Source organism: Pituophis catenifer, unplaced genomic scaffold (assembly GCF_029215685.1).
Source record: "Pituophis catenifer annectens isolate HBS135680 unplaced genomic scaffold, rPitCat1.0.hap2 SCAF_3, whole genome shotgun sequence".
Lineage (NCBI taxonomy): Eukaryota > Metazoa > Chordata > Lepidosauria > Squamata > Colubridae > Pituophis > Pituophis catenifer.
In genome coordinates, this window is record NW_027256883.1 from 211,203,874 (window position 1) to 211,229,700 (window position 25,827).

Here is a 25,827-nt window from a genome sequence, read left to right on the forward strand (position 1 = left end):
TTGTGCCCCACTCCTGCCCCTCGTTTAGCCACCCGCCCCCTTTAGGGATGCAATATGGGGGTGGCAGGTGGGGCGGGGGAGAAGTGGGACGCGCTTCTTACCTTTCCAGCTCTATCGCGTTCCTCGCCTTTGTGTCCAGTGAAACATGTTGTAAAAAAAAGCCTCCTCGCGAGTTCAGTCAAACTTCTCGAACTCGCCACCTCCTGCACATACACACACACTGATAATAAGGCCAAGTCCATATTTTGAGGTTCAAAAGAAAATAACACCCTGTCTTATTTTCCGGGAAACATGGTATATTGCTATGGGAGTAATAAATTTCAAGAGAGAACTGCTTTTTAACACTACCTTTTAAATTAGGAAGTAGTATAAAATGTTATTTAACAGTAGTAAACTCTTTGATTAAACTACAGTAGAGTTAACAAAAGAAACAAAAAGCTAATCTGGAGTAATTTTAAAAAACTGGGTAATTAGTCTTCTGTACTATAGCAACAAAGATAACAACAAAGTGCTGTATATATATTGTATATCTTGCAAAGTGTACACTCAGTGAAGAGATCATAACATGGAGATATGAAATGTAAGTTGGGAAAAAAGCATATATTTTAAGTCTATTAGCTCTGAATATTGATGCTGACACTGTTAGCTCAAAGGTGGTTTTACGAATGCACCTCTGCTAAGTCTCCATGTAAACTTAAATGTAAACTTACATTTGTTTGTTTGTTTGTTTCTTTTTCATTCAGGTGTGGATCTGACGGGGGCAGAGTCCAACAATTCTGACAACAGAATAGAGAGAGTGGATCTTTATGCAAAGGTTGATGAAGCACTCCTAGGAGGTGATGTGAGTTATCTCTCTCAGCCACTTACTCCAGAGAACGAGGATGCACTTCAGGCTCTAGCAGTTGCTAACTTACGGGCAGCTCTTATGAGCAAGAATAGCTTATTGTCCTTGAAAGCTGACATGCTGGGAGAAGAAAGTTCTCTGCTCTTTGAATATTTACCCAAAGGCACACACTCATTGTCTTGTAAGTTGCTGTTTCTGTGTATACTACTACTAAAAGGTTAATTAGCATTCATAAAAGAGCTGTTAAAGCACATTCAGGTCACTCTTAAATTTATGTCCCTATATGATGGACGCCACTTGAAATGTTCTCAGCCATATTGAGAATCTACATTCTGTGTCTGAAACATTTTAGCTCCCAAGTCTCACAAGCAGTGGCTAGGGCAATGCATTTATGTTTTGATTGTACCTTTCATAATGCATGAAAAATGCCTCTGTGTATAACCCTTGCCTCCTCCTTGTGATGGTATGTTTTTAGATTTAAGGTTATTTTTCCCATTGGATTGTTTGAGAACATTCAATGATAGGAGTGTGAGATATGTAGTATCTGTACTATTTCATTTGCTGATCAGATAGTAGTATTTCTAATGTTGCAGCTTAACTCTTTTCTGTTTAGTTAAGGCTAACACACACAGACGGACAAACTTGGCTTTCTATACGGAACACCTTGGCCTGATTGGTTTTTTTGATTAATAATGTGTATGTTGTGCTTACTGGAGTCGTTAAAATGCCTAATGTTAAATATGTCAGAGTTTGATTGAGCCACCATATAATAGCTGGTGGTTTGCCATTGGTGCTTTGCTCCTCATTTTGTTAACCACAGAATACATGCCTGAATGGCCTTATCATTTCCCCAAAGTTTCCCTTTTCAAAGTAGCTAGAATCTTGCATCTTTGAGAATAAACCTTCATTTAATGGACCTTGGTTTTGCAGGTTTATTTTTTAAAAGTTCTGCATCCAGGCTTTATCCAAATTCTAGGCAATAATGGAATTTTGCTACAACGATGTACAAAGTTTGTTACTTGGCATCAGTCTGGTCAATTCTTGCTGTTCCCCTGTGAAGCGGGCATTCACATATTATCAGTAAATATAGCTTGGAAAGTAGGTATCTTCAAGACTGTCTATTCCAGTGAGATCCTTCCAGGATAAGTTGCTTGTTGTCACCCATTTTCATGAGGTGAGATGGGCTGGAATCAAAAAATGCTGTTGTTTCATCATGGCTCCCATACACTTGAACAACTTTCCTTCAGAAGGTAGATATCCCCCTTAGTCAGGGATGAAATCCAGCAGGTTCTGACAGGTTCTGGAGAACTGGTAGCGGAAATTTTGAGTAGTTCAGAGAACCGGCAAATACCACCTCTGGCTGGCCCCCGAGTGGGATGGGAATGGAGATTTTGCAATATCCTTCCCCCAGGAGTGGGGAGGGAATGGGGATTTTGCAGTATCCTTCCCCTGCCATGCTCACCAAGCCATGCCCACCAAGCCACGCCACGCCCACAGAACCGGTAGTAAAAAAATTTGGATTTCACCACTGCCTTCAGTGATGACCTTCCAGAATGTAGTGAAATGATATTCTTCCGGAAGTCCTTGAACATTGTTATTGGAACCAAATTTTGGCTTGTTTCTTATTTATTAATCTTGAGATATGGTGTGAATGTGCCATACTATGATTGATTGATTGATTGATTGATAGCTAGATAGATAGATAATCTTGTGCTTTATTACAATTTGTTTACTTTGACTTGCTGTTATAGAGGTTTGGATTTTATTTTATTATAATCTGCCTAAATTCATTATGATTTAAGCATATTACGAGTTTGATAAATCAATTACATTTATTACTTTTAGCGTTTTACATGTACAGGAAAATACTGTGGTTTTATTTGAAACTGTAGTGCAACATACAGACTTGTAAACCATATGAAAAACTTTGTATAATTAAAGTCTCCAATCTCTGCATTATAAATACTGCTTCTGTAATATTGATTTAATATGAAAAATGTAGTCCATAAGAATGTTTCAGATTGCTGTACTATAGAGAGGAAAGCATATAATTTGATTCCTAGAGAAAAAAATATTAAAATACTGGTAAGTCCTGAAATAATTGGAGAAGTTACCTGGAAGTTATTGGTGCTTATTATTGAAGAAGTTAAGCATTTGGGTAACGTACTGTATAATACTGAGCTTTTTCCCCCGTGCTATCATTCTGCTAAACAACTAATTCCCATAACACTATCTATACTTTAGGATGTCAAACCATCTAATAGAGCTGTATTACCTAGTATCTTCATCTTTTCATCTTTCTTATTACCTTAGCTTCTTATAACTATAACTTCGTTGTTTGTATCTCATGGTTTATGTTGATTGCCTTTATTTAGTATCCTATTATGATTTATCTTGTTTAGTATCCTATGGCCATCACTAAGTTTGTATCTTATGATTTATTTTATGTATTTTATGATTATGATCATGATTTATCACTTATTGTTTGTATATACACTGAGAGGTTATGCACCGGAGACAAATTCCTCATGTGTCCAATCACACTTGGTCAATAAAGAATGCTATGCTTATGCTACGCTATGCTATGCTATGCTATTCCATTCCATTCCATTCCAATCTATTATTGCTAATTTATTTTTGCTGAAGTAGAAATTGAAATGTCAGTTTTTGATAACCACAATAATTACAGTTTGAGAAATAAAATCGGGCTTTTCAACTCAACATGTCAGATAGAAGGCCCAGTTGAGTGGCATCAGAATCCGGACACAGTTGATGCTTCTAACCTGGACCCCATTTCAGCCATTCTTTTGTCTAGTGTATTGAATGAAAATGGTGTTTTCGTTCGATGGATTATCTATGCTAGGAATTTCAGTAAAGGATGGAGTAGGGTAGAGTTCATTCCTATTCCTTCTTTTGCAATTCTCAGTACATTTTAATACCATTGACAATGATATCTTTCAGAAGTACCTGACAGAATTGAGCCTTGGGATGTTTTCCCATGGTGACTCAAGTCCCGTGATGGTAAACCATGCTCCATGGCTTAGGGCCGGGGTACTTACGGGACCGCCTTCTGCCACCAATAGCCTCCCACCGGCCAGTTCGCTCTTACAGAGAGGGCCTCCTCAGGGTGCCGTCGGCCAGACAATGCCGGCTGGCGACCCCCAGGAGGAGAGTCTTCTCTATGATGGCACCTACCCTTTGGAACAATCTACCCCCAGAGATACGAGTGATCTCCGACCTCTGGACTTTTCGTCAGGCCCTAAAAACTTATTTTTTTCGGTTAGCTGGTGTGTCTTGATTTTATGGTTGGTTTTAAAATTTGATACGGATTTTAAATTGATAAGTTTTAAATTACGGGCCAAATTTATTTAATTATTTTAAATCTATTTTTAACTGTAACTTTATATATAAATGTTTTTATTTTGGCTGTTCACCGCCCTGAGTCCGAAAGGAGAAGGGCGGTATAGAAGTTTGAAAAATAAATAAATAAATAAATAAATAAACAAACAAACAAACAAACAAACAAACAAACAAACAAACAAACCTATGGCACGCGTGCCAAAAGTGGCACACGGAGCCATGTCGCCTGGCACACATGGCGTTGCCTGTTCCTCTTTTGGGTTTCTGGAGCGCACGTGACAATCAGCTTGCCTTTTTGCATGTAACAGTGCCGAAAACCGGAAGAGCTGGTCTTTCGTTTTCCGGCGCGAACATGCGTGCCGGCCAGCTGATCGACGTGTGCAGATAACCGGAAGACTTGTTTGCTGGCGTGCATGCACATGCGCTGGAAACTGGAAATATCCAGTGTGCGCATGCCCCCTGGGCACCTATTCTTCCTGATTGTGGCCTTGATGAGCGCGCGCATGCTCCCTTATCGGCATCACTGCTCTAGTCCTTTCTGTTCTGATCAATCTAAAATGTGTTTTTGTTTAACATGATGGAATCTGAGTTGAAGTTTTGTATAGGGTTTCTACTTCATACCTAAATGGGACATTTGGGACAGTTAATTTAGAGGTTACTATTGATGTACCATCAATCTTCTGATGTCCTCAAGCTGTGTTATGCCTTCTCATGTACTGTAACAATAATAGACTGAGTTATATTCATAATAGATTATGGTGTGGATCAATAGAAAATCTGTTTTAGAATTTGGGATTCAGCTGTTTTGGAAGGATTGTTCTCTCACTGAAAAAATTAATCGCATAGCTTGAAGAGCTCTCTGATTATATTCCGCCTTGAATTTCACATGCCATAGGCAGCAAGGAGAACTTTGCACAGCTGAAATTAGTCTGCTAGCTAAACTTAGCATACAACCCTGTACTTGGCAACAGTTAAGCATGACTTGACTGCATCATGTGGAGACCAGAGTGAAGCACTCTTAAGTTGAACACCTAGACCAGGGTCTCCAACTTCTCCAGTTCTTGGACTATATGCAACCTCTAGGTAACTTTATGCACTCTGACTACTTAATTAGTAGAAGTGGAGGGTGTTACCTAAGCAGTTCAATTTGGTTTGTTAATTTTGTTTAGAAATGCAGAGAAGGAGAACAGACTTTCATTTTCTCTCATCCTGTGTGGTGGTGGGGAGTGTGTGTGTGTGTGTGTGTGTGTGTGTGTCTGTGCTTGTTTGTTTTCCTATTTATCAGTGGTCCCTTGCCAGTAAGACAACTTGTCTTATTTCCTTTTTCTTACTCTTGGAAACACAAGGTACATCTGTAACCTTGTGCACTCCTGCTCCTGTGGGGTCCTTGTGTAATATCTTAATTGTCTTATCATCCTTAGGGAGCTCTTGACAAAGTGAACGGGATATTTAAGTGCACTCCAAGGCCTCAGGTACAATGGCAGCTAGAGTCAGAAAAGACATGTTTGTTCCTAGAATGCAGTTTTTTTCTTCCTTTAGGCTTTACATAGGTAACCATCCCAGAAAAATTACAGTAGTTATTTTTCAGAATGGACTGTAGCTGTCAGTGTGTGTGTGGGGAAAACCCTATTTGGAAATAGAAAAGAAGAGAAGAGAATTTTTATTGGCCAAGTGTGATTAGACACAGAAGGAATTTGTCTTGGTGCATATGCTCCCAGTGTACATAAAAGAAAAGATACGTTCATCAAGAATCATACAACACTTAATGATAGTCATAGGTTACAAATAAGCAATCAGGAAACAATATCAATTTAAATCATAAGGATACCAGCAACAAGGTTACAGTCATACGTGGGAGGAGATAGGTGATGGGAATGATGAGAAGATGAGAAGATTAATAGTAGTGCAGACTTAGTAAATAGTTTGACAGTGATGAGGGAATTATTTGTTTAGCAGAGTGATGGCATTCGAGGAAAAACTCTTCTTGTGTCTAGTTGTTCTGGTGTGCAGTGCTCTAGAGCATTGTTTTGAGGTTTTTCAAATGAGTGTTTTTTTCCCCAGGCAAAAAATAAGATAATATCCTGGAAATACATTTCTCCTCTTAAAAAAGATCTTCCTTAAAATGTTGAGCACATGACCATGGGGATGCTGAAACAGTCATAAGTGGTTTCCCTTGCCTTTGATTATATGATACGCTTTGATATAAACTATGGTGAATAAGTCTTATTATTGGTAATCAGTGTTTCAAATATTATTTCTGCTTATCCAGAATTAAGCCATTTACAGCTTTACATTTGCAGTATTTGTTTCATTAGCCCATTATTGTAATGTAAAAATATGCAGTAGGCAAATTTTCTACAACTTAATACTAAATTTTTCTGTAGTTGCCTGACTCTTGATTTTTGAAATTTCTAAAATGAGGGAGGAAAAGGCATTAGCATTAAAACCTATTAATCATATCTCTGGTGGGTTTTTTTAGAAGAAGCTCTTGTCTGCCTAGTTAACTTAGATAACCTTATAATCATCTTTCAGTTCCTTCTATCAGCTTTCTTTTTAGAAACTGCTCTAGATATGCATTGTGTTCTGATGTTCAAGTACCGCTTTTATAGGAACAAGCATAGAGTTATGGTGAGGTTACTGTCTTGGACAATTTTTAATATAATTGTACACATTCTTTAGTGGAAGGGATTGAAATCATTAGGTATGGTTCCCCCCAACCTTGAGATGCCTCTATATTCTCTATTGTATATATTACATAACTTAAACAAATAAGATCCAGGATAATAAGATGAAAGTTTGCACACTGTTCTTCATTTTTTGCTTTGGAAGTACAAGGTGTAGAACTGTGTTTTCTTGGCATCCTTAATGCTTGAACAACTGCTTTGCATATTTGTACACTTCATTTCTATATTCATATCTTGGAATCAAGTCTTATGTTTTTTTCAGCCATATCATGCTGTGCTGTTTTTTTTCATAAGAATTTTCTATATATATATAAAAGCAAAATACTACTCATGCATCAACACAAAATCTCCAGAACTGTAAAGCCTACAAACTTGAAATTTGGCATGTATGTTCCTCTTGGCTTCTAGGTGCTCGATAAGAAAGGATTTTTCAAAATGACCATCAGATCATTAGTATTTCTTATATTATTATTAACATGCTCTGATGGAACGTCTAAGGAGTTAGACGTTCTATTCCCCCTCCCCACTTGAAAAGAACTCTGTTCCAACTACCACTTGGACATGGGCGTGGCCAGAGCGTGACTCATCTGGCCTGTGGGCTGGGACTATAGGCATTGTACTCCCCACCTGAAAGGTAGAGAAGGGGATAAGATAGGAGAGGCCTCTGTGGGGCAAGCCTGAGGGAGAGAAGGGGATTAATTTTCAAGCTGTAAGTGTCGATTTATCAAGCCCGATCACATAGTTTCGTAGCGGAGCACGGGTATCCAGCTAGTCTACTATAAGTTTTAACAGTATTTTACAATAAGGTGCTGTATAGTTCATTTCTTTCAACACTGATGCTTAAGCTAGCAAACCATGTTAGATTTCAGCATGATATATGAATTAGATTTTATCTTAATGCGGGAGATTGAGAAATGATTTTCCTTACATGCTATATTTTCTTGAATGCCTTTTTCTTGAATGTCTTTCTATAGAATAGGTTGTTTATTATTAAAATGTAAAAGTACTGTGATGAGCACTTACGTTTGGTTTAGCTAAACTCAGCTTTATCTTGGTGCATGTTATTTTCTCCAGCAGTAGGAATATTTTATACACCTCAGCCTGTATAACCTATGGGACATAGGTACCATAAAATTTAAATTCATGTAACATTTCATTCTTTTTTAATGAAATGGATATTTTTCCACTGGTATTTTAAACAAATCTTCATTCATATTTGTTGAAATTCATATATATTTTCTTATGAAGCTCTGTTGCAGCAGTTATCAGCACATATCCAACTCTGGATGATACTGGAACAGCTAAGTAGGGTCAGTTCATTTACCTGGAGGAGAGACCACCAGGAAATCCCAGAGTTTCAGTCTATGTTGAGAAGTTTAAAAAAAAACAAAAACCCCTACAGGCATGCAGATGGCTTCTGTATTGTTACCGAAAAACAGTCTTCTAAGTCTCCAGGAGTCAAGCTCAACTAGAAAAGATAATTATGAACCCTCCAAACCATCTAATGAAAAAGCATGCTGCATCCGTTGCACTCTTTCCTCACAAATACTGATTTTTGTGGTAAAAAAAAAGGTAGGATCAAAGAATAGAAAAGGACAATTATGTTATACCTTGAAGAGAGTGACGTCTGAGCCTCTTTGTAAAATTAATGATTGAAGCAGTTTGATTTTATAGAATCCCTCTCTCTAAGCATCTGAAAGTCAGCATTTGATTGAGAGTAACTTGAAAAACATTGTTGTTACTGCGCCATTTTTATTTCAAATAGTTTTGAGAAACCTTTTGGAAAACTGATTCAGACTTGAAAATGAATGCTACTGAATGCTACTGAATGCTAAAGAAAGATGAGGACGGAATGTTATGCCAATATCAAAGGATATCTGGAATTTGCTCTCATCACCTTGTCTCCTGGTTCCCTATGCACTTTTGGGTGGGAGATTATTTAAAATGAACTGTGGTCCTGGACTGTTTTGTCTCTTCGTTCCCTCTACTGACAGAAGACTAAGCTGCAGCAAGTTCATTCTCGGCCTTTTGTAAAACCGTCGGCTGATGGTCATTCATGTGGATGAGATTCGTTTCCTGTGTTCCTCAGGAGCTGGCACCCAGTTGAATACGGTAATTCCGGGGACGAATATAATGGCAAAATGGAAACACCACCTCTGCTGCTGGTTTCATCACAGCTTGCCACTCAGATCTCTACTCCCATCATTACAACATCTGATAGCGTATCTCCAGAAACTCTTAAGAGAATGATATTTTCAACTCAGGTAAGATAATAATTGGTATGATTATGCTTTATGGGGCCAGGTATTATCAAATATTTGGGAGATATTAAAATTAATCCTGAACCTGTGACCTGAGGTAGCATACCATACTTTGTTAGATGGGGTAATATTTCAGAATTATTAAAATGCATTATTTATCTTATATTGCTAACACTATACAATAGTCCTTGACTTATGACCACAGAATTATTAAAATACATTATCTTATATTGCTAACACTATACCATAGTCCTCGACTTGTGACTAATTGAGCCCAAAATTTCTGAGACATTTGTTAAGTGAGTTTTGCCCCATTTTACGACCTTTCTTACCACAGTTGTTAAGTGAATTACTGCAGTTGTTTAGTAACACAGTAGATAAGTGAATCTGGCTTCCCCATTAATTTTGCTTGTCAAAAGTTTGCAAAAGGTGATGATATAACCTTGGGACAGTGCAACTGTCATAATTATGAACCAGTTGCCAAGCATCTGAATTTTGATCACAAGATGCTGGGGATGCTACAAAGGTACGTGCAAAAAATGGTCATGTCACTTTTTTCAGTGCCTTTGTAACTTTGAACAGTCACTAAATGTCCTGTTGTAAGTCGAGGACTACCTGTAGGCCTCTTTTGCCTCTTCTTGTAAAAGCTAAGAACATCTTTGTAATGCATAGACACATGGTGATTTATGCCTTCCACTTGAAACAGTAGTAGGTCTGGATTAAATACCGTGTTTCTGTCTTATATTTTTTTTGAACCCCAAAATAAGTGCATGGCCTTATTTTCAGGGAGATCTTATTATTTTGGGGCACGTGGAGCAAGATGGGGCTCCTCTTGCCATCTTACCTGATTTCCAGCTCTGCGTTTAAATATTTTCAGGAAGAGCTTATTTTCAGGGGGAAGGCTTATTTTAGCGCATGCGCTCAAAAGCCCAATTGAGCTTATTATCAAGGGATCAGTGGTGGTTGCTCCCGGTTCTGTCCAGTTCTTTAGAACCGGTAGTAAAAGCGGCAGGAGCCTCCGCCTACCCGCCCATACATCATAATTGACGATCTGCGTATGCGCGCTCTCCCATTGCGAACCAGTCTTATTTTCAGGAAAACAGAGTATGTAGACCAGTTAGCTATTCTGTATTTACTTTTCTGGAAATAAGCTAATTGAAGTCAATGTATTCTGGACTTAATGATACTATAAGCATGAAAACACATGTCGTTTATTGCTTAGAAATACAGGTTAGATTTTTATTGGACAGATTCAGATACATTTGGAAGCCAGCCTTATACCAGAGATATCATAAAGCATTAACCATTGTTTAGATAAATATATGATGAAGATATGGAATTATTTTAGGCTTGCTATTATTCTAAACACAAAGACACAAGAGGAGTACTGTTTGATAACTATAAAATGTAATTTAAAATTCTGTAAAATGTAGGTTAAAAGACTTACATTTAATTTTTAGCTAAAAGTTTCATAGCGTTCTCTGTGTTTACTGTCCTGACTTAATATCTGCTATTCCTATAAAGAAAAGCAATCTTTCACATGAGATATATACAGCGTGAATAATTTGTAAATATAAACTATTTTTTTAAATGAGATAGTTATCAGTTAGAGCTTCCCTCCAAATTGATAAAACAGGCATAGCTTTTGTTTGGAAATTTCAAAATTAATTATTCAAGTTTGGGGAATTTTTTTTCTGTCCAGGAACAGTATAGTAATAGTTTCGTATTAGGTTGAATAAAGAAGTTTTCTAAGAAATTCACTGACGTTCTCTAAAAGCAGCAAGTGAGAAGGCATGAGAGAGTTTCACTTTCCCCTCTCAACAGCTATAAATAGAATCCATACATTGGAGAAAGTGTTCCAAATCTCTTCACAGCTAGGGAGCATCCTGGGAGCTCTTGAGCACTTCATTGCATGAAATCTTGTTGGTTGTTTGAAGCTGAAAATATTTGTGTCCATGCAGAACTGGGATCTATAAGATTTTTCCTTCTATTGTAGTCAGTTAGTTGCCCTTATAAGATGCTCTGTAGTTGGCCAAATCCATTTCTCCAGAGCAAATTTTTGAGGAAACGGTGGGATTATTGGAGGGAAGGGAAAATTACACTGCATGACCAAAAATCTATGGGCTAAATATCACCCTTTATCTCCTAAACTAAGCTAGTTCAAGAATTAATGTATAAAAACACTAGTGGCCAGAGAACCAAGGCAGCACTTTTAACCCCTTTGACAAATTCCGGGATGTAAATGTATATAAATCAATAGATGTTTCAGTTAATCAAAATTTATAATGAAGTAATTAAAACAACTGTTGCTATACTACTACTTTTTAATAGGGAAATTTTATACTTGTTTTACTCTATAGCCTAAAAAGATGCATTGATATGAAACTATAGTCGGCTCTCTGTCCAAATATTAAATGTAATATCTGAAGAAAGGTCTGATTTCTGTACTAGTCACTAGGAACAAAGATGATTTTAAGAACGATAAAATTGAGCAAAATTATAGATGTTCAATGACTCGTTCTTGGAATTTTGATGTCCAGGAAAAGGATGCTTAGCTTTTTGGGATAAAAATAATATTGTGGAGAAGATTTATTAATATTTACAAAATTACAGCCAGATTCAGTACCAAATTATTTGTGAAATAGATATTATTTGTATCTTTAGTGCTGCAGGATGTGAAAGAATTAAACCAAATACAAATAATTTCTGACTGTTCATGAATTTAATCGTGCTTTTCTATTTCAGATCGCTCACGATAGATTTCTAGCATTGTGGCCTTTAGATGGCTTTCACACGGGTAAATGAAAAGGACAAAGCTCAGTCATGTATGATTCCAAGTATAAAAACTAAAATTTAATGTATTCATTCCTGTTTTAGATATGAATACTGCACAATCTGAAGACATGGACTTGGACCATGAAGATTTGTTTTTGGATTTTCCAGGACCCAGGACACTCTGCTGTACTTCCTGCAGGAAAAAAATTAAATGTTTGACAAAACTAAAGGAACATTTTCAAGAACATACATTCCCTATGATTATCTCTCTTGATACCACTGACTATTCTAGGCCAAAATTGGCTGATTCTTCTGAGCACATGTCTCCTTGTCAGCTTGCCTGCTTCCAGTGTTCAAAATGTCCCGCAAGCTTCACTCTAAAATCAAACATGGAACAGCATGGGAAAAAAAAACCATTTCAATTGGAAGAAGATGCAGTACCCTCACTGCCTCAAATTATTTCGAGACAAAACAGACTTAAATCGGCGTCTTATATCTGTACACTCCAGCTAATGTCTTTTTTTGTGGGAAGGGCTTTCTTTGGTACTTGGAAAAACCTTATTACTCATAAGAAAGGTTGCACTCACAGCCATCTGAAGAACGTCTACAAAATATTGATCAAACTCAGGAATAAGATATTAAATAAGAAAACTAGGGGTGGCATGGAATTCAGCTCTTCAGACCTTGAATACCTAACACCTCAATTCGGTAGTGTACAGGTACTTCTCCATTTAACAACCATTCATTTACTACCATTACAATGGCACAGAAAAAAGTGAGTTGCAACTGGTCCTCGCACTCACAACCGTTGCAGCAACCCAGCTGTCAAATTATCAAAATTTGGGCGCTTCGCAACTAGGGTCATGTGATCATCATTTATGGGCTTCCCAGCTAGCTTCTGACTAGCAAAGTCGGTGGGGGGAGCCAGATTCACTTAACAACTGCATGATTCACTGCTGTGATCCGCTTAACAACCGTGACAAAAAAGGTCATATGCCTCAGTTCACAACTGCCTTGCTTAAGAAAGGAAATTCTGGTTCCAATTGTGGTCATAAGTTGAGGGCTATCTCTATTCAGTTTTGCTGGTACTGCGGTATAAACCTTTTTAATATAAAGTAAATCCTGATTAACATCAGGTACAGAAAGGAATTGTTTACTCTTGCCATTTCTAAATTCTATGACCAAGATGCATAAATCTTAAACGTGAAAGTTTTAATTTTTTAAGATTCGGTATGCATAATTTTTAGAGAAAACATTTAAAATATTTTTGTGCTTTATTTTTAGTTGGTTTAAATTATAATACATTTCATTTGAATGCTGTATGATATCAACACTTCGCAATCCAAGTGTAATTCTGCCTTAGTAGCAGTATACTAGTTAGAAGTACATCTGCATTTATATTCTTCAACAGAGTAAAAATACATTATCCATATTTTATATTCATTGGAACATTATATCTTGCTACGTTTATTGTAAAATATATTTTGCTTCCCCAGGCCTCATGGTTATGCGCGTACATACTGTGTCTGCTGATGTAGGCCTACAAAATTCTGCTGGCCTTTTAAAATAAGTTAGAAAGGAAGCAGTCCATACACCTACATGAGGATATCCAGTCAAGGGCTCCTTGTTTAACAGTTTTTAAAAAAAGACATTGTGTAGTTCTGTAGATTCTTCATTTGTAATAGATTTTCTGTGAGAATGGTAGGATGATTGTATAATACATGCCTAATTTAGAAGCATCTACAGGATATCCTATAAAAGAGAGATAATAACCCACATAACTTATTTGTTTATAATTAAAAGCACTACTTGTTCTTTGGGGCTAGAAAAGTTACCCATAACCATCATTCTGTATCATATGAACAGTGGAAGAAGTTAGAAGAATATATTATTTTTATTAGATTTTGTCAGGCACAAATAATAGCAGTAGCACTTAGACCAGTGATGGCTAACCTTTTTGCCATCGCGTGCCAAAAGTGGGGGGAGCAGAGGGGGTCGTGCCCACGCGTGCCCATACCCATAATTCAGTGCGCCCCCCCCACGCATGCGTGCGCGACACCCCTGTGCTCCCCCCTGCTTTTGGCACGCGATGGCATGGTGGGCCCAATAGGCCCGTTTTTCGCCGGAAATAGCCCATTTGCCGACTTCCGGTGGGACTGGAAGGCCCGTTTTTTTTACCCTCCCCAGGCTCCAGAGCCTTTCTAGGAGCCTGAGGAGGACGAAAATGGCCTTTCCCACCTTCTGGAAGCCCTCCGGAGGCTGGAAATAGCCTGTTTCCTGACTTCCAGTGTGCCTGGAAGGCCTGAAAATCACCTGGCCGGCACACACATGCTCGCCGGAGTTGAGTTAGGGCAATGCTCATGTGCCCACCGATATGGCTCCGCGTGCCACCTGTGGCATGCGTGCCATAGGTTTGCCATCACGGATTTAGACTTATATACTGCTTCACAGTGCTTTACAGCCCTCTCTAAGCAGTTTACCTATTGCCCCCAACAATCTGGGTCCTCATTTTACCAATCTTGGAAGGATGGAAGACTGAGTCAACCTTGAGCTGGTCAGGATTGATGGAATTGAACTTCTGGCAATGTGAGTTAGCCTGCAATACTGCACTTTAACCACTGCACCACCACGCCCTTAAACAGGAACAGGAATTGAGTTCAAAGCAATTTATTCTTGCCACCTATAACAAGAATCTCATCTAATAATGGTCAAGGTAAATTGGCCCTAGATAAGGTTGAATGGAATTCACTGGTGGGGGGGTATTCCTTCCTCCACCTATTTTCCCCACAACCAGCACCCTATGAAGTGGGTTGAGCTGAGAGAAAATAACTGGCCCAAGGTCACCCAGATGGTTTTTGTGCCTAAGGTGCAGGGGTGAAATCCAGCAGATTCTGACAGGTTCTGGAGAACCGGTAGCGGAAATTTTGAGCAGTTCAGAGAACCGGCAAATACCACCTCCGGCTGGCCCCAGAGTGGGGAGGGAATGGAGATTTTGCAATATCCTTCCTCCAGGAGTGGGGAGGGAATGGAGATTTTGCAGTATCCTTCCCCTGCCATGCCTACCAAGCCATGCCACGCCCACCAAGTTACGCCCACAGAACCGGTAGTAAAAAAATTTGGATTTCACCACTGCTAAAGTGGGACTACAATGTACAGTCCACAAATTTCTACGCCAGCACCTTAATCACTATAACAGACTAGCTCTATAGATGCAGCAAAACAACTATAGTGATTAAATCTTTCAAAGGATGGTACTGTCAGTGTTTATGAAGATGAATCGTAAGCATTTTTCTCATTAGTGAGAGTTGTATTTGTAGCAACATACTCACACTAATGAAATGTCAGGTGTGGGAGTAGGAATCCAGTAGGTCCTGAAAGGAGCAGATGAAGCCGATTGTAATATTTAGTGTTAAAAGTTTTGTTTCCTAGTCTTCGGCGAAGATCTGCTTTTCTGAAATCCAGTTTCTTTATCCATTTGACAATTTTATCTATAGTGATTTTGAAGCTATGGGAAAATGTTGGGCCAAAACGTAGAAATGATTATTGTTCATCCTAACGCTTAATCGGAAGAAATGCTGTCAAAAATTCTTTACCATAACCTTTTTTTTTTAAAGTTGATGGTTGTCAACATATTTATTATATATTTTTTTTTCCATATTTATCATTTCTTCACATTGGTTCAATTACAAACTCTGGTTCTCGTGTACTAAAAAATCAGAGCAACGTTGCATTTAAGTTGTTTGACGTAATTCCCGCCAATACAAGAACACAAAGGCAAACCCTGAATTGTGCTGCCCTTTATTCTTTTTGCAAAAAGGTGAAGAACTTGTATACGCAAGGCAAGAAGATACGTAATAAGACAGCTGGATGCTATTGTGAGAAAAAGGCTGATTTCTGAAAAATAATTTGATACCTTAGGTCCTCACCTACATTATGAAAAACAACTCCCTTCAAAATTGCCAAGTGAATGTGCTTGCAGGCCCATCTGCAAAACAGTTATGTGTAAGTGTGATTTGTAGAATTAATGGCCTGGCTTCCAGGTCAAATTGAATATAATCTGCTTCAAGGCAAGATCAATACTTTTAACACTTAAGTCACAGAGTTAAGCTCCCAGCTGAAAAGAGAATGAAAAACACATTGTGAAGGAGGCTTTGTACTGGCCAAGGTGCACTAAAGAGGTGCTTGGATAATTCTAGGCAGCTACATAAAACATGAATTCATTCACATTTGGATAGTGGATTATCATGGTAGACTGGGTGCTTTCTCTGGCAGTAAATGTACTAGTGAGGAAATTGTGTTGTCTATGTCACACAAACTGCTGGTGGTCTTTTCTTTCTTTTCCCTTATTTACGCGCAAGTTTGTTTGGGAAAGGACTTTTGTGCAAGAATGGGTGTCACTTGAAGTAATTTCTCTTTTCATGGTATGTTTTTGTAAGAGTTTGATTGTTTCATTCCGAGATAAGTAATTAGTAAGTACAAGTAATTCTATAAAGCGTAAAGAAGTAAATCTTTGCAGTTAATACAATGAGGGAATGCTTTACTTTAGACTCGGGGATTTTATATCTCCATCCACTTGAGATGGTATCTCATATCACGTCAGTTCAGGTATGATAAGATAGTCTTGCTGGGCTTCGGCGTGCTTGGACAGGAATTTTTTCGAACCTGTAGAAGCAGGACTGTCTTCATCTAGCCATCATTGGCTGAAAACATAAAAGGCTAAACAAGGTGAGACCTGGTTGTCCCTTGAAAGGGAGACCACTAGAATATGTTAGAGGTAGGAAAACAAAACAAAAATCCTAAAAGGCAAGATTACTACACGGATGTGTCCATGATGTTACCAAGAGTCAACAATGAGCGGAAGACTTTATCAAGACACAGAAGAAAGCAATATTTGAGGTTTGGTATGCATAACTGTTATTTCTTTCCTAGCAATCATTTGGGAGAAACAGAAGGGGAGGCCCACTCCCTGGAGACCTAGTCCCTTCCGTGTTTTGCCTATTTTGTAGTCAATTGCGGATAATCCGTTTCATTCATATATAGAGTTTACAGATGGAAAGATAAAGATTAATACAAACTAAAAAATATATAAAAAGCAAAATTAAAAGTGAAAAAAGAGAGAAAATAAATAATAAAAAAGATATAAAGAAGTTATTTTCCACTTCATAAAGAATATGATTTCGGTAACTAATCACCTTCTCCAGTACTACAGTCCAACTTTCGAAATCCCTTATGTTTTTCTCTAATAACAACATCTTTACATTACGGGGGTGCTGCAGTTCATGCGTGAAATGGCACAAGCCTTGCAGAATCCTGCTCCACGAAGTAGCAGCGGCGGGACATGTCAGGGCAGTGGCCGGCACAAAGAACAGGGACGGGAGATGATGGCAGTGATGGGACATCCAGTCCCATGCTTGCCACCTCCTGCACCCCCAAAATAATAACACACCCCCCCCCGATAATAAGGCCAAGCCCTTATTTGAAGGGGTAAAAAGCAAATAAGACCCTGTCTTATTTTCAGGGAAACATGGTAGTTATTTCCAGAAATAATTAACCTCCTCTTGAAATAAGGTATCTTGAAACATATTTACTTTGGCTGTGTACAGAAGCAGAGGCATAGGAGACACTAATCATAGAAACAGCTAAGCAAAAAATGTTTCAGGGACCAAATATTAGCAAAATAATTTAAAACATGCCTTTTATGTTTCTTGATTAAGATAGTTTTCAGATACCCTGTTTCCCTGAAAATAGTCCTAGCATGTTTTATGCATGCACCTACAGTAATATAAGCTCTAACCCCAAAATAAGCCCTACTTAAACACCCGCATAGCTAACCGGCCGCCTATTCATCTGGTTGCTTGCGAGGCGAGACAGGGTGGAGCTGCCCCACGTGCCCTGCAGTGGCTTAACTCAGGGCCCCCACAGCCAGGCCTCCATGCCCCGACAAATGCTTCGCAGCGGAAGTACCATTAACCATGTGCAGCAGGAGCCCACGTGGCCGCCGGCCCACTTCTGCTTGGTTGCGGCTGCACCGGAGCAGGAGGCCGAGTGTGGCACTGGTGTCACAGCCACAAGGCGAGGCAGGGGAGGTGGAGCTGCCCCACATGGCCTGCACCGACTTACCTCAGTGTCCCGCAGCCAGGCCATCCATGCCTTGACAACTGCCTTGTGGCCGCGAGCAAGCAGAAGTGGTGGGCCGGTGGCCACATCAGTTGCTGGAGCTGCCGCTACGAGGCAAGGCAGGTGTCGGGGCATGGATGGCCTGACTGCGAGGGCCCTGAGGTAAACCATTGCGGGGCGCGTCTCCACCTCCCCGCCTTGTGGCAGCGGCACTGGTACACTGCATAGCCCCCTGCCCTGTTGTGAGCAAGCAGAAGTGAGCCTCACATACATGGAAAAAACAATAAGACACCCCTGAAAATAAGCCCTAGTGCTTATTTTCAGAGCCCAAAAGAAAAGAAGAGTGGGTCTTATTTTTGGGGAAACACGGGTCTGTTACAGTATGGTGAAATTCTGTCCTGTTGTCTTTTCATAAATACTCAATCTGGGAATCCTTCACACAGCGGTTGATATGACAGATTTCAATGATCTTTGAAAGCCCGCTGCCTTAAATAGAGACTTTAAATAAAATAAACTATTTTCTTTTTTAATTATTTATACAAAGTGTACTGAGTTGAACTGGGAGGGGTGGGGGAAGCCAAGCAAAATTTTCCCCCTGTGGTATCTGATGTGGAAATCGGTAGAAATTATTCTCGACCTTATGAGGCCTTTAAAAGGCAACCTGTGCCTTTTAAACAGCAAAGCTTTTAAACTCTGTTGCCCTGTTTTATGGACTACCGGTAGCAAAATGTTTGCCACGAGTGTGCAAACAAAAAAAAAAAAATTTTTTTTCCTGTCTCCTTCCAATTAACGCAGCTAGCCTGCAATTTTACAGTCTGGCGACTGCTAAATAATTTATGGTGCTCTTTGGCAAACGGTGGGTGGGGAAAGAAGAAAGCACCGTCAAACTGGCAGAGATCAGCAGATTAGATTGGATACTCTGGGGGTTTTTTTAGGCTAAGGAGGAGACAGCAGATCACTTGCTGAGGCCAGAAGCTAATGGCTGCCTGTGACAGGCTCCCATGCATGTCCCACTAAATTGAATTCCCCCGAAGGCTGGGTTTATGCAAAACGTTCTCAGCAGGTTGTTTCCACTCGGTTTACACTTCAGTGGAAGCCGATTATGCCAGCAAGGTTTACTTCAAGGAGTGTAGAGCGTTGCAACTTTGTTCATTGACAAGGTAATAGTTACAAGCTGTGAGCCAATTCCAAGCACTTCCAGAGGTCATCTGGACAAAGAATAACGGAATAACCGGAAGGTAGGAAGGTAGTCTTGGAGGTCTTCTAAATCCAGGGGTCCCCAACCTCTGGACCATACATGGCCCACTGCCGGGCCTATTTAGAATTGGGCGGTGCCAGTGGCTGGCGGGAGCGTGCATGTGCGCAGCTCAACTTGCACGAGTGGTGGGCCAGTGGGCAATCGTGCGTGCCGGCCTGCTGCTTTCGCAAGTCAAGCTGCATGCATGCATGCTGGCCCACCGCTTATGTGACCCACTTCCACTCCACCCCCCCCCCCCCAGCCAGGCCACCAAGCCACAAAGGTTGGGGACCACTGTTCTAGTCCAATCCCATGCTCAGGCAGGAAACCCTCTATCATTCCAGACATATGGTTGTCCAGTCTCTTTTTAAAAACTTCCAGTGATGGAACTCCCACAACTTCTGGTGGCAAGTTGTTCCACTCCTTAATTGTCCTCACTGTTAGGAAGTTTCTCCTTAATTCCAGGTTGCTTCTCTCTTTGATTAATTTCCAGCCATTCTTTTTTGTCCTGCTTTGGAGAATAATTTGACCCCCCTCTTCTTTATGGGAGGAAGATGTGCTGGATATGTTTGCCACTTTGGGTTGGTTGTAAAAGTAATAAAGACAGGATGCAAATCAAACAAACAAACATTCAACCTAATTTATATCATAGGGTAATTGCTGTGGGAATATAAAGAAAGGGAATCCTAGAGAAAGATGCCTTGAGCTCCTGTAAAAATGATTAGATTAGGATTAGATTAGATTATTGATTGGAAAGAGTGAAATCACCCTGAGATGCACTGCCATAGCTACTATTTTCTCTTACCTGTTTGTTCAGTCTTAAATATTATTCCTTTCCTCTTGAATCTTTGTCCTTTATCTTTAACTATCTGATATGTTTGAAGTTGGCATATGTCATCTTGACACCTAGTAGCTACCTGGAATTCCATACAGATGAGTGAATAGACTGGTTTTTTTTCTAGAGATGATTGGGCAATAAAGGTATAATGGCTTTTTTGTGTGAAAGCGGATTTATTACTCCCATGCATTTCTTTGCTTCTAGTCTCAAATACATAATGTTATCTTATTTTGATAATTCTTTGATTGCAGAAGTCCACATTTCATTAGGATTTTAAAATGAGGAATTGGAACAAAATCCATGCTTTCTGCATTATTGGCTATAAAATTGTTCTTGTTTTCTTCAATCCTGTTTTCTTTTTCGTTACCTATAGCAGTGATGGCTAACCTTTTCCAGACCGATTGCCCAAAGCTCACAAACCCCAACCCCCCCGTGCATGTGCGCAGGGGGGCGCACATGCATGTGCGGCTCCCCTCGTACACGCCCCATGCATGCGCGGCAGAGACCCGACAACCAGCTGGCTGGCAGCAGGCACACACATGTGTGGCAAAGCTGAACTGGGGCGACGGCTCTTATGCCCACAGAGAGAGTGCACTGTGTGCCACCTGTGGTACATAGGTTTACCATCAAGGACCTATAGTGTCAATATACTAATCAGAGTTTCATCTGGATTTTCTTTCTAAGACAATTGAATGTTGACACTAACTGTTATCAAATATTAAGATTAAATATGTGATGCAGTCATAGAAGAAAATAAACATAGACAATTGTAATAACCATTAATTTAGATAAAAGTCTTAGGACCCTTAAAGATTAACACATATGGGGTTATTGGTTCTCTCTAAACCTGATTGTTTGCTAGCAGATGTTTCATTACCCAAGTAGATAACATTATCAGTATCAGTCAGTGTGAGGTTCGCTGCCTGTTTACATGCAGTAGTTTGCGCTGGCAGTTTTGGTGGGGTAGTTTCTTCCTTGGTAGTTCCTTGATCAAAAAACTGTTTTCTGCCTGATTGTTTGTCTGATGTTGAACCCTGCTTATCTAATTTTGGCTTCTGTGGAGAGGATCTGTTGTAATCTTTTTGTTTCCTTCCTAGGTTTAGTACCTATCGCTTTTTAATGGGTGTGTAAATGTGGTTTGTCTCTATGTGTCTATTGATGGCTGATTTGTCTGAATGCCCAACCTCCAGGAACTCCCTAGAATTTTTGGATTTGGCTCAAGCCAAGATGCTAACAGTTTTTCCACTTGAAACTGTGATTGAGAACAGTCCATGTGGTTGGACTGTGGTTGAGAATAGCCCATGTGTCGTCAGATTGTGTTTTCATCATGTCTTCAGACAAGAATTTGGGGTGATCTGCCAATCTTCCGCCTGCCGGTTCTACATGGTGGCTGTTACAGTCCTTGCATTGTATATTCTAGATGATCCCTGTTTTTTCTTCTTGGGCTACTTGGGTCTTTCGGTTTGCTTAAAATGTTTCGGAGGGCTTTTGTTCAGTGGTGAAATCCAAATTTTTTTACTACCGGTTCTGTGGGCGTGGCTTGGTGGGCATGGTGTGGCTTGGTGGGCGTGGCAGGGGAAGGATACTGCAAAATCTCCATTCCCACCCCATTCTGGGGCCAGCCAGAGGTGGTATTTGCTGCTTCTCTGAACTGCTCAAAATTTCTGCTACCAGTTCTCCAGAACCTGCTGAATTTCACCCGCTTTTGTTGGTTTGTGTGCTATAGTGATACCATGTCTGTTGGATGTTTCTGAGTTGTTTCGGATACACAGGACTGTTACTCTTCAGGTTTTTTTTGTGCTATAGGAGGTCAGTCCTTAATTCTAGATTCTTCATCTATTATTCTAGCTGGCTCACAATTTGAGGGTTCTTTGGAATTCATGGTAGAAGCCAAGCTCAGGAGAACCTTCCTATAATTACATTTTCTGTGCCAATTGTGATCATTTCTCTATCAGAAAACCTTACGCCTGGTCAGCGCTCCTGCTCTCATCGTGTCTCAATTGGGCTACTACTGCAATTTATTCTATATCCTTGCAGCTATCCATGTAATTATGGAGAGATTGAAATTTGCCCTTTAATGCTGTTATTTGGGGAACTTCACTGGCTGCCAGTTAGCTTCCAGATACAGTTCAAGGTGCTGGTTATCGTCTTTAAATCCTTTCATGGTTCTGGATCTGGATACCTATGAAACCCCTGCCTGCTAGTGAGATTAGGAAGAGAGCACCTGTTGAAGGTACCCTGTAGGTGGTGGGAATATCAACTACATAGAACATGAGGGGGAAGCCTTCCCAGCGATGCCCTCTTCCTGCGGAACAAGCCTGCCCTATCTTATTGGGCTTCCAGAGGGCTAAAAAAGACAGATCATTTGAAAGGTTTTAGGGAATGTGTAAATTTAGACTGCCTCCAGGCATACCAGCCTCCTAAGATGCAACATTTTTAACCCTAAGTTTGGATTGCCCCTATGAACCCACAGGAATCTGTAGCACAGAAGCCCAAGTAAACACATAAAAAAACTTTTCATTCATGAAGACCGAAGCTGCATACTTCCCCTCACCTGTTTACTTAGAGAGTATTTCAGTTCCAGTTCTGTTTGGAGGGACCAATATTAGCTGAGTCCACTGTGCATTCTGCTCAGGGGTGGGTTCTAAATTTTTTTACTACCGGTTCTGTGGGCGTGGCTTATTTTGTGGGTGTGGCTTGGAGGTCATGTGATTAGGTAGGCGTGGCTAGCTGGTCAGTCATTTCTGGAAGGTCCTCGCACTTACGACCAGTCCTTGCACTTACGACCTGACTCATTTGTTTGCTTTTAACACTGATCAGCTGTAGGACAGCCCGTTGAAGCCCCGCAGCAAGAATTTAAACACTTTTTTTCCCTCTAGTCATCAGCTGGGATTCAGGAGGCAGCAATAGATTGGGGGTGGGACCAAATAAAAGGTAAGAATAACATGGGGGGGGTGTGGGAGGGCGGGGGGGAGAACCGGTTTGGTGACGTCATATAGTCACCGCTACCAGCTCGACCGAACCGGACCAAACCGGGAGGAACCCATCACTGATTCTGCTGGTAAATTAGACCTACAGGTTCTTGTTATTGCAGCTGTCTGAGAGTACATCTTCTAGGACCTCTTTGTGCATAAAATGCACAGCAACGGGGACGAGCCACACCTTAAATGTTCATACAGGTCTCGTGTTGACATATAACATGTAAGCCTTGCCAACCTAGGAGTTAGGAACATGAGTTGGGATTGTGCACAACATCCTATATAGAAGTTGGCTTGATTCCAGACCTTATATCTGATTCCTGAGATGCTCTACCTCATTTCAGCAGGGATAATGGTGCTATTAAATGAGCGCCTATCTCCTTACTTCTGAAAAATGTGTTCTGTATGACAATATTGTAGCTAAGCAGGCATCCTTTCACTCTTGGGGTGTTCTAGGATATGAAGTGCAGATTTTGGTATATTGCATTTATGATTCGGTGGCTCACTATGAGTTATTTCTGGTCTCACTCCATGCATCAAGGCATCAAAAATCCATATAGAAGACAGTTACAAATTATTACTTACCATATTTTTTGGAGTATCAGACACACCTTTTTCCTCCCCTAAAAGGGAATGAAAATTTGGGTGTGTCTTATACACCAAATGTAGCCCCGCCCACCCACTGGTCCCCACCCTTTGGCCTCTGCCTCCCAGCAATTTACCTTCTTGCAGCAAGCAGCAAGAAGAAACAGCCCATTTCAGCTTCAGCGCAGCCTAATTAGCATAAGTTGATTGTCCCTCCTGACTGTCAGCTGTTTCAGGCATGCCATTGCCTATTGCTGCACAGGCCTCTGCTGCTTGCTGCAAGGAGGTAAATTGCTGGGAGCAGATATTTTTTTTCTTGTGCTAATCAAGCTATGCTGAAAACAAAAATGAAAGTAAAGCAGGCCGTTTGCTGTTTGCTGCAACGAGGCAAAATTACTGGCAGATTTCTTTTTCTTGTTTTCCTCACCAAAAAAGGTAGGTGCGTCTTATAGTCCGGAGCATCTTATACTCCGAAAAATACGGTAGTGCCTCATCAGAACTCAGAAATATTTCCACCTTGTACCTGCAGGAAAATACTCAAAATTCTTGATGAAGTCATCCATGTTTCTGCCTACATCAGTGAAGTGACATTATATAAACCTCTAAACCATGGGTATCAAACTCGCTGCATCATGTTGCTGTCATGTGACATATCGCCATGTTTTTTCGCGGAGCTGGGTTGGGCGTGGCTTGCGCATGACGAATCCGGCCCACATGTCGTCAGTTTGATACCCCGGCTCTAAACAGTACAAGCATTAAGAAGTTGGTGCAGCTTGCACGGTTCTGCCCTCATAGGAAATCTGGCTCTTACTGTATTTATTTTTTATTTATTTATACCCTGTCTTTATTATTTTTACAAATAACTATCAATATGCCTTCTTCCCAGGGGTGAAATTTAAAATGTGTTATTACGGGTTCTGTGGGCGTGGCTTGGTGGTGGTGGGGGGGTAATGTGACTGGGTGGGCGTGGCCAACTTTTTTTTTTTTTTTTACTTTTCAAAGCATTTTTTCTAATGCTTTGAAAAGCCTCTGCCGATCAGGTAACCCAGCTGGGATCGTCAGAGACTTTTCAAAGCATTTTTTTTTACCACCTCTTCAGCCAAGAGGTTGCAGGAAAAAAAATGCTTTGAAAAGCCTCTGATGATCCTAGCTGAGCCGCGCAATCATCAGAGGCTTTTTTTTTTTTTTACTTTTAAAAGCATTTTTTTGTCGGAAGAGGTTGTAGAAAAAATGCTTTTAAAAATAATAATAATAAAAAAGCCTCTGACGATCGTGCGGCTCAGCTGGGCATGGTGGGGGGGGGGGCGCAGGGATTTTTGCTACCGGTTCTCTGAACCACCCGTCACCATCGCTACCGGATCAGGTGATCCGGTCTGAACCGGGAGCATTTCACCCCTGCTTCTTCCTCATATTTTCCCCATAACAACATCTTGAAAAATTTAGAAACTTTGGCAGAATCTCAGCAGTAATTATAGAAAAATAGTAGTAGTAGTTACCAAATTTTCATAAAGACATAAGTTGATTACGGTATGTACTAAAGAAATAATCATAAATATAAATATTCATATTTATACTTATAATACAGTTCATTTAGTGACTGTACAAAGTTACAGCGGCACTGAAAAAAATGTGACTTATGACCATTTTTCACAGTTACGACCTCTGCAGCATCCCGATGGTCATGTGATCAAAATTCAGATGCTTGGCAACTGGTTTGTACTTATGACCGTTGCTGTAACCCAAGGTCATGCGATCACCCTTTGCGACCTTCTCACAAGCAAAGTCAATGGGGAAGCCAGATTCACTTAACAACCATGTTACTAACTTAACAACTGGAAGGAGTCACTTAGCAACTGTGGCAAGCAAGGTCGTCAAATCGGGCAAAACTCATTTAATTGTTGTCTTGCTTAGCCACAGAACTTTGGAGTCAATTGTGGTCGTAAATTGAGGATTACATGTACAGGTGAGAACTGGGGGGGGGCACTTAAAGCTTTCCAGGGGTAGCCAGTGCTTAACACAATGGTCTTTCTCTTGATAGCCTCGGTGTGTCTATAACCCATAAATCATTCCTTAAGACAGATCTTTTTCTTAAGGCATTTGAAGTTTAATGTTACATTGCCCAATTGATCACTTTGTCATGTTGTTTTT

The 25,827-nt window shown here is 40.2% G+C and overlaps 1 protein-coding gene across 2 annotated transcripts in view; it reads left to right on the forward strand.

The window, feature by feature from the left end:
- The window catches only part of ZBTB46 (zinc finger and BTB domain containing 46), a 61,470-nt gene that overhangs the window by 27,354 nt on the left and 8,289 nt on the right, over positions 1-25,827 (forward strand). For both annotated transcript variants that reach the window (XM_070941828.1, XM_070941827.1), the window contains exon 3: positions 744-1,025. In XM_070941828.1, coding sequence (XP_070797929.1) covers positions 744-1,025 — 282 coding nt within the window. The remainder of the gene's footprint in view (positions 1-743; positions 1,026-25,827) is intronic.